This window comes from Xiphophorus maculatus, chromosome 11 (genome assembly GCF_002775205.1).
Source record: "Xiphophorus maculatus strain JP 163 A chromosome 11, X_maculatus-5.0-male, whole genome shotgun sequence".
Taxonomy (NCBI): Eukaryota; Metazoa; Chordata; class Actinopteri; order Cyprinodontiformes; family Poeciliidae; genus Xiphophorus; species Xiphophorus maculatus.
This window is the reverse complement of record NC_036453.1, coordinates 7,896,903-7,905,499: the sequence shown is the minus strand read 5'-3', so window position 1 is coordinate 7,905,499 and position 8,597 is coordinate 7,896,903. Positions and strand designations below refer to the sequence as shown.

The 8,597-nt window shown below is 39.1% G+C and overlaps 1 protein-coding gene across 1 annotated transcript; it reads right to left on the bottom strand.

Annotated features, from left to right (window-relative positions):
• Positions 1 to 1,146: 1,146 nt before the first annotated feature.
• camlg (calcium modulating ligand) lies at positions 1,147 to 3,985 on the bottom strand. Its single transcript, XM_005807201.3, has 4 exons — positions 3,625 to 3,985; positions 2,431 to 2,846; positions 2,079 to 2,144; positions 1,147 to 1,639 (listed from the first exon to the last, which is right to left on the bottom strand). Exons 1-4 carry the CDS (start codon positions 3,764 to 3,766, stop codon positions 1,448 to 1,450), a joined length of 816 nt encoding a protein of 271 aa, XP_005807258.1. The 5' UTR covers positions 3,767 to 3,985; the 3' UTR covers positions 1,147 to 1,447.
• Positions 3,986 to 8,597: the final 4,612 nt, after the last annotated feature.

The window sequence follows — 8,597 nt, the reverse complement described above, 5'->3', positions numbered from 1 at the left end:
AACGAGCGGACTGCTTTTAAATGGCTTTAAACTGAAGGATGGAGAGAAAATGACCCAAACAGAAAACTTCCATCTGGTTTCAATGCTGAAGTAAACAATAACGGAAAATCATAGTCAGATCTAATTTCCTTCTTTTCTTCCACATTCTTTACTAACGTTGCACTAAACATGAAGACAGTTTAAAGTATTTCAGCTCATTTATTCCTCGACTAACGGATTCAAATAATGACACGTTTCTCCTCAGATCCAAGTAAAATGGCCGCCCACCAGTTTCTAATGAAATGGTTTCTGCATGAGTTTCAACAAATTATGGAGATTATTAATCATAAAAACGGTCACGTTTCCCTTTTAATGTAACAGTAGAATATTTTCTGAAGACCATATCACACCTTCTTTCTGTTATTTATGATTTTATTCCTTTATTGGGATTAATGGGCTCTGATTAAACTCTGTCACTGCAAAAACACAAAATCTTAAATATTTTTCTCTAGTTTCTGGTGCAAATATCTTATTACGATTAAAATTAGACAAAACTAACTTACAAGTAACATTTCAGCAGATATAAGAGTTTAAGTTAATAATTCCTAAATATTGATGAAAAGTTCTAGTTCCACTGGCAGATTGTTTGATAAAGAGAACTCCACCGTTACCTAGCAACCCCAGCCGGTTACCTAGCAAGCCCAGCCAAGCCCAGTCCGTTACCTAGCAACTCAGTTCTAGTTCCACTGGCAGATTATTTCTCTTATAACAAGACATTTTTTAATGTTATAAGTGAAATAATCGGCCAGTGGAAATAACACCATTTTTAAATCAATATTTAGGAATTATTAACTTAAAACAAGCTGCAGTTTATTGCTAGCTTTGTCTTATTTCAAGGATACCGAGATATTTGCTCCAGAAACTAAAGAAAACTACTTGATAAGATTTTGTTTTCACAGTGAAGCATCTGTTTGTTTCTATTAGTTAATAATGGCGATCATTTAGAGTTCCATAATATATCAAAATGCAGTAATTACTCTTAATGGAAAAATTGATTTTTAAGTTAAATAATCTGCCAGTGGAACTGGAACGTTTTCATTGAAATTGAGGAATTATTTATTCAAAACAAGCTACTGAAAACTTACTTGTAAGTTAGTTTTGTATAAATTCAAGTTTATTAAATTATTTGTACTGGAAACTAGATGAAAAATACTTGGTAAGATTCTGTTTTTTACATGTTCTGTGCCTGAAATATTGGTTTTAATAAAGATGGACCTGGATTGCAAACAAAATCAGAACATGAAACCTCTTCCAGAGTTTCTGAAAGCAGTAAAATCAACATGCAGGTTTAAGCACTGGACTGGGTGCAGGCCTCAACATAAGGCTGCAGAATGTAAACACCAGGGGGCGCAAACGAGTAAGCCTCATCGGTATGAGGAGGGGAAGAAGAAGGTGTGGTTCTGCTCTGTCAGGGCGTCTCTGAGCCGAACAGCGTCAGGATCTCGTGGGAGATGATGAAGGTGAAGAAGTAGACGCAGAGGTCGGAGAAGACGTCGCCCATCCTGCGGTAGGTGTCCATGGAGCGGCTGATGACTTCGGCCGGGATGCCGGACAGCAGCAGGGCGGCCGTCAGAACCGTGGTTTTACTTTTCTTCTCCACCTGAAGGAGCAGAAAAAATATCCTGCAGTTGATCAACAAACTGGAAAATATGTTTAAATAGTCATTCAAAGAAAACTAAAGTTAAAGGACTGAACGCTAAAACTGACTAACAAGGTTTAAATCTGATTCAAATATGTTGGTGTCATTTTGATTTGTTGTGTATTTTCAGTTTCATTTTAAATAAATTGGATTTGTTTTGAATAAACAAAATTAAATTCAACAAAGCATTTTGGCAAACAGATGATTACAGATCTTTTATTTTCCTAATTTTCTCATAGAAAATATAAAGTTTTACTTAAATTTGTCATAAAAAATGTTTAAATTCTTTCATTTATGATATTTCACAGTAGAGTGGTGATAAAACTACCTAACCTACCATGAGTTTCAATTATTTATTATTTACAGTTAGTTAAAAGAAAATATAAAAGAGTAACTTTACCTTTGGAAAGTATTTTGACAATCCCATGTAGGCGAGTTCAAGGGTCAGAAATGGAGCAAATATTGACTGGAAGAGAGAAAACAAGGAGAAGTTTTTAAATCAGCTTTTTTGTGCATCTTAAATATACAACGCAGCATTAGAAAATGCAAAACGTTAAATCATGACGATATTATGACTATATTCTCATATTATTACGACTTTATTCCTGTAATATTGTGACTGTTTTCTTGTGTTTTCATTTTTTATCTTTTTATTAGCATGGCCCTAATCCTCCATCGTATTAAAAATCCTGTGATTTGATAAAAACATAAGTTGGATCCTGTAGCTTCATGTTTTCAGCAGGTTGACCCACCAGATACTTGCAGACAAAAACTCTGACGAAAACAGCGAGAAGGACGCTGCCGACCAGCCGGAAGACCCGAAACGGATCGAACTCCTCTACGTCAGAATCGCCGTCCTGCGCCGGCTTCTCATTGGCCAGCTGGCTCCGAAGCTTCATGGCGTCATCAAAGCGAGATAAGTATTGATGGAGGCCTCGGCGCGGCGAGCCGCCGGCCTCGTCTGACGCCTTCGCTCTGTGGCGGAGTCCTCCCACGTCGCCCTCCAGAGACGCTCTGCGAGGCTGGCCGAAGTCCGGCAGCGGGGAGCCCCGCCTCTCCGGCGTGGCGGTGTGGGAGCGGGCGCCTGGCCTGGGCGAAGGCGAGGACCACGGCTCTGACCTGTCCAGGTCCAGGTGGAAGCGCGGTTCAACGGAACGCAGGCCGGCTGCTGCAGAGAGCAAAATGTTTAGAGACAATTTAACTTTTTTCACCTTTAATGGCAAAAAACCTCAACATTTTACAAGATGAAAAATAATTAAGGCTGATTAAATTATTTTTAAGAAAGGGCAGCAAGACAGAACATGTTCTGTCCAGAACTCCTCAACTAGGATAGTTTTAGTTTCCTCTGGTTCAAATTCTGTTTGAAAAAAATGTTTTTAGCACCTTTTGCTTTCCAATTATTAATAAAAATAATCTCCAGATCATCTCTCCACTGTACTGACGGCAATCCAGCAGGAAGGCCGGAGTTTTTCTCATGTTGTTGTTAGAAGGATGTTTTAGCTGCAGATGCAGCCTTTGCTATAAATGATCAAACTTTCACTAAAGGACAGACGTTATTGACCTCGAGGCATTAAAATAATTATTTATGATTGAATAGTGTTGCACTAACTTGGAGCTAGTCATTTCTAGCCATCACAGTGTAGAGCATGAGTAAAACGCTCCTTTTGTTTTTGATAGGGCACCAGGCACCATCTCCAGCCCAGGGGCCCTAATCCTCCTCAATCCGGCCCTGCTGTATGATCTCGTTAATTTGGGATAAATCTACTGGCTTTTCACTTGTAGAATCTGTTTCGTTTTTAAAAACGTTTTCCTTCTTTCTATGAATTCAGGTGTGGACAGTTCAGATACGATGTTTTATCTCTGATTCATTTTATCGTCCAAAACGTTTTAAAAATGATCAAGCTAAATAATCAGCGGCAGGTTTCAGGTTTTCTCTGACTGCCTACCGCTGTGATCCGGCTCGGTTTTAGCGAATCCGACGATTCTGTTCATTCTGTCCTCCGAGTTGAGCAGCAGTTTCCTCCTGCGTTTCTCCGCCCGCTGCTGAGCCGCAGACATGGAGCCCGTCTTCTCCTCCCCGGCCTCCATGCCCAGGTTCGGCTAACACTCCCCGGTGTGACCACAGAAAACAGGACCGGCGACCAGCAGCAGGCTGCAGGCGGAACAAAAGCTTCTGACAGATTAATGCCTCACGGAAAACACGACAGAATGAAGGAGCCGGGCGCACATTGATGACGTCATCAAGAGTAGACAACGGGACTGACGCAGGATGTGGTTGTTTCCCCCTGAACGCTGCCTCACAGGAACAACCGTCTGCATTTCAGTGGGTTAGAATATCAAAGGAAAGTTGGAGTTAAATTCAAAAAGTGAAACGATTAAAAAAAAAAAGTAAAGTATTAATGTGAGTCAGTTTAGTTTTGCTGACTGTGTGGAAGTTTTTCTAAACCAACTGAAAACACTTTTATCTTCCCAGGTTTTTATGTCATAATTTTACTGTTTCTTGTTTAATTGTGACCAAAAGCTGATTCAAGTGTCACCGTTTCTTTACTTCACTGCATGTTTTTCTAAACGCATGGAGACAGATAGCCATAAACATGCTCATTTGATAGTCAACATTTTTTAAAACATTTTATTTCCGCCTCCGATCCTGAAGATTAAATTCACTTCAGACTGGTCAGATTTCTCCACTGCTATTGTTGGACAAACCAAGCAAAAAGAAAACTGCTGCTCCTTTTACAGTATTGTGAAGAAGTTCTTCGTTTATGAAGCAGGATAACTTTCTGTAACTTCCATGTTTGGCTAATTTCAAAATTCAGACAAAGCATGCTACACATTAAATCAATAAATCATGAAACAAAAAAGTTGCAATACAGCATCAGCAGTCTGCACAAAGATCCTAAATTAAAGAAGATGAGCGTTTCAGTGAACATATAAAGCTTTGCATGTTTAAGATAGTTTGAACATCATAGCTGTATTCATTACACCATCTGCAGTATAGTAATAAAAACACTTAAATATTTACAGGTACATTTTAACAGAGTTGCAAAGAAACACAAAATAACACATGAATTATCAAATTAATCCCATTGAGATTTGAGTTACTATCTCCATTGTTTCACTTGATTGTGGATATATTTTAGATAAAAATGTGTTTACTTGTGATTTAATTAACTTCTGAACACTTTAATAGTACATTGTTCTACTTTTACAGAATTAAGGATATTATGCCAATTTTAGCTTTACATCATGTTATGTTATCATAAGAAACATACCTGGAGTGTTGTTTTGATTCCTTTTAATATAAATATAAAGTAAATAAAGTTTTTCATTTTGTCTAATGATTTTTTACCCAATCAAATTCCAGCATTTGATTAAAACCTGATGGGATTTCCCTCTACAGCATTATTATAAGAGCTGAAGGCAGCAGAGTTACTTGGTTGTGCTATAAAAACACAAAACACCTCAACAATAAATCCATCTCAGATCTATAAATAAAAAAATGTCACCAGTTAAATTATTTGATGCTTAACGCATCTTTTAAGCAAACAGTGGCTCATTTTGAGTATCTGGTGGAAGAAATAAGACAAATCTCAACAGTTGCCTAAAACTAGAGAAGTTAAATTTGATCAGGGAAACTCTTTCATCTGATGTTCCTCTGCACATTCAGCTCCATTTTTAATTTTCCTCCAGCTGCAGCAGCTGCTGCAGCTACAAGGACAGCCACACCGATCAGAGCATCACGTCCTCCATGGCTGTCATGGTTTTCTTCTTGCTTGTCTTTTTGGCCTGCAGATCAGAAACATGGATCAGCTGTTAGACTGGAGATGGATGAAGAACCAAAACATTTCTCCTGCAGCCACATCTTCTCTGCTAACAGGAAACAGCAGCAGGATCTTTGCTGTGACATGAAGACTCACCAGGAGGAACAACGTCCAGGTTGATGATGCTGACTGGTTCAGCTGTTAGACCGGCTCTCTTTCCCCAGTTTGGGTTTCTCTCAATAACTCGACATTCGTACGTTCCCTCATCATCAGTCGTCACGTTCTTCAGGACCAAAGACGCGTTTCCGTCTTTTATCGGCCTGAACAGCAGATCCACTCGGTTCCTAAAAGACGGCTGCTGGTTTTCTGGATCCAGCTGATCGTCTCTGAACAGAAGCAGGTATTCTGGTACCGAACCATTTCTCCTCCACTCGATGACTATGGCAGGATTGTTGTCAGGCGTTTTGCACAGCAGAATCACAACCTGCCCAGTTTCAGCTCTGATGTTTTTCTGAGCTGCAGGAAGGAAAAACACAGAGCAGAGAGTTAAAGAGGAACTGCTCGGGTGTTTTTGGTCGACAAAATGTTTAAAACTGTAGCAGGCATTTAAATAACAGAAAATATCCGATCATTTTTTAACAAACGTTTAAGCATTTGAAAGGTTTCATCCTTCAAATGGCTTTTCTTTGCATTTTTGGACCCTTCAGATGTTAAAACTGTTGGCTGATTATATGAGGACATTTTACTGCCGTAAGTCCAGAGCACACATTTTCAGCTTGAAAGCAGGACTGTCCTTCTTCTCAAAACTTGCGATACTTGTACTCCAAACTTCTGCTCTTTCAAATATTCACTGGACTTTCTCAAACCTTTCTCCTGCCGTTCTGGTCTCGTCTCTGCTCAGAGGAAACCACAGATCCAAAAGTCACAACTTAGTCACAACATGACCTCTCATAGCTCAACCTCTCAGCCAATAGAATTAAAGTGTTAGACCGGGTCATTTGTCTCCTAACGCACAAGGAAACAAACGCAAAAAAAAAAAAAAAAAAAAAAAAACGCAGCCCTGTATGGCAGGCCGTTTTAATATAAATTCGGTTTCGTCTGACTAACAGTAATTACATTGTAGACATCTACAAATGCATTTTGACTAACTGGAATGTTAATTATAGATATCCGTCTTTACATTCTGACTAGTAAGAATAATACTTCAAGATATCTTTACTTATATTTGGACGAGTCAAAATTCCTTTCAAAACATCCCAAATGACTTATTTAATGGGACACATTCGTAATTACAATTTTAGATATCTCGAACGTAAATATGACAAATTACGTTAGAGATTAACTTTTATTGTAGTTTTGTCTAATCAAAATGCTTTTTTAGATATCTATATTGTAATTACCACTGTAATTACGAATAGTCGGACGCAACCGATTTTATCTTAAAACTGCCTGCCATAACGGGACCACCACGCGAAGCGCAGAAACCTTAGGTTAATTACCTTCAGTTTAGGGTCCTCCGTGGTTCGTAATAATGAATATCTTGGTGGATATTATTTATTAAAGTGTAAATTTGCGTTCAGATGAGGTTCGTTTGCCAAAAAACTTCATGTGGCCAAAAAGATGAGAACAGATCAGAAAGATAAGAGGCTTAAAAAAAAAAGAAAATAAAGCCCTCTTAAAAATCACAACCTTTACACAAAATGGAAAAATAAAATGTTCAAACCCCCCCACCACCACCACATGGAAATACTGCTTTCGGTATTATTTGGCAAAATACATTATGAAAAATAAATCTTATATCTCTTAAAAATTAGATTACAAGGGAGAAATCCACACCAAAATAATGAAGCACTAAACACGACACAACAATCATAAATTCTTACCTAAAATAAATCCAAAGTGGAAGAAACAGAAAATAACCAAAGTTGCAGCTGCAGCAACCATGTTTGCTTCTGAAAAAGCGCAGAGGAACGTTCATTCTTCTGAACTTCACTGTAAAAGTGGGAAGGATTCGCGAACTGTTGCTTGAGCTGCGTTGCGTTTAAGTTACCTGGAACATACACGTAAATCAGAGCTCGGTTTGACATCAGACCCGAGGTACATTGTGTGCAGTAGCTCTTACAAACATTTTAAACATTCATTTCCACGTCCAAGCACTAATGCTAACGTGTTCAGTTAATAGTTAAAGGAGCAACAAGTAATATTGATTTAGACGCTCTCGCACGTACGTCTTGTATAATTAAAGTTTCCACCACCAACAGTTTACTACTGTTGATGTGAGGATCGGCCGTAACGACACGTGAAGGCAAGGCAAGGCAAGTTTATTTATATAGCACTTTAAAACAGTACCACTGACCAAAGTGCTGTACAATCACAAGATTAAACAAATAAAAATCAAAATTAAAACACATAAAAACCAACAATGCAGTGACGTAAAACACTCTATATCACAGGTGTCAAACTCCAGTCCTCAAGGGCCGCAGTCCTGCAGTTTTTAGATGTGCCAAAGTTACAAAACACTGCAATGAAATGGCTTAATTACCTCCTCCTTGTGTAGATCAGTTCTCCAGAGCCTTAATGACCTAATTATTCTATTCAGGTGTGGTGCAGCAGAGGCACATCTAAAAGTTGCAGGACAGCGGCCCTCGAGGACTGGAGTTTGACACCCCTGCTCTATATAATACATAAACATACCCAGATAAATACAGAAAAGCAGCATCTCAAACTGAATCAAATGCCAACCGAAAAAGGTAAGTCTTAAGAGCAGATTTAAAAATTGCTAAAGAGGGGGCCTGTTTTACCAACATAGGTAAAGAATTCCAAAGTTTGGGAGCTGCAACAGCAAACGCCCTGTCTCCTCTCTGCCTCCTGGAAGTCCTCGGCACCTCCAGGTTCATTTGGCTCGCTGATCTAAGAGCTCGAGGAGGACAGTGTATATGTAGCAGCTCAGAGAGATAGGATAGTCTAGTACAGGGGTGGGCACTCCTGGTCCTCGAGGGCCGGTGTCCTGCAACTCTTAGATGTCTCCCTGGTCCAACACACCTGAATCCAACAGCTGAATCTCCTCCTAAGTGCAGTCAAGTTCTCCAGAGTCCTGTTAACGACCTCATTATTTGACTCAGGTGTGTTGAAGTAGAGATGCATCTAAAAGTTGCAGG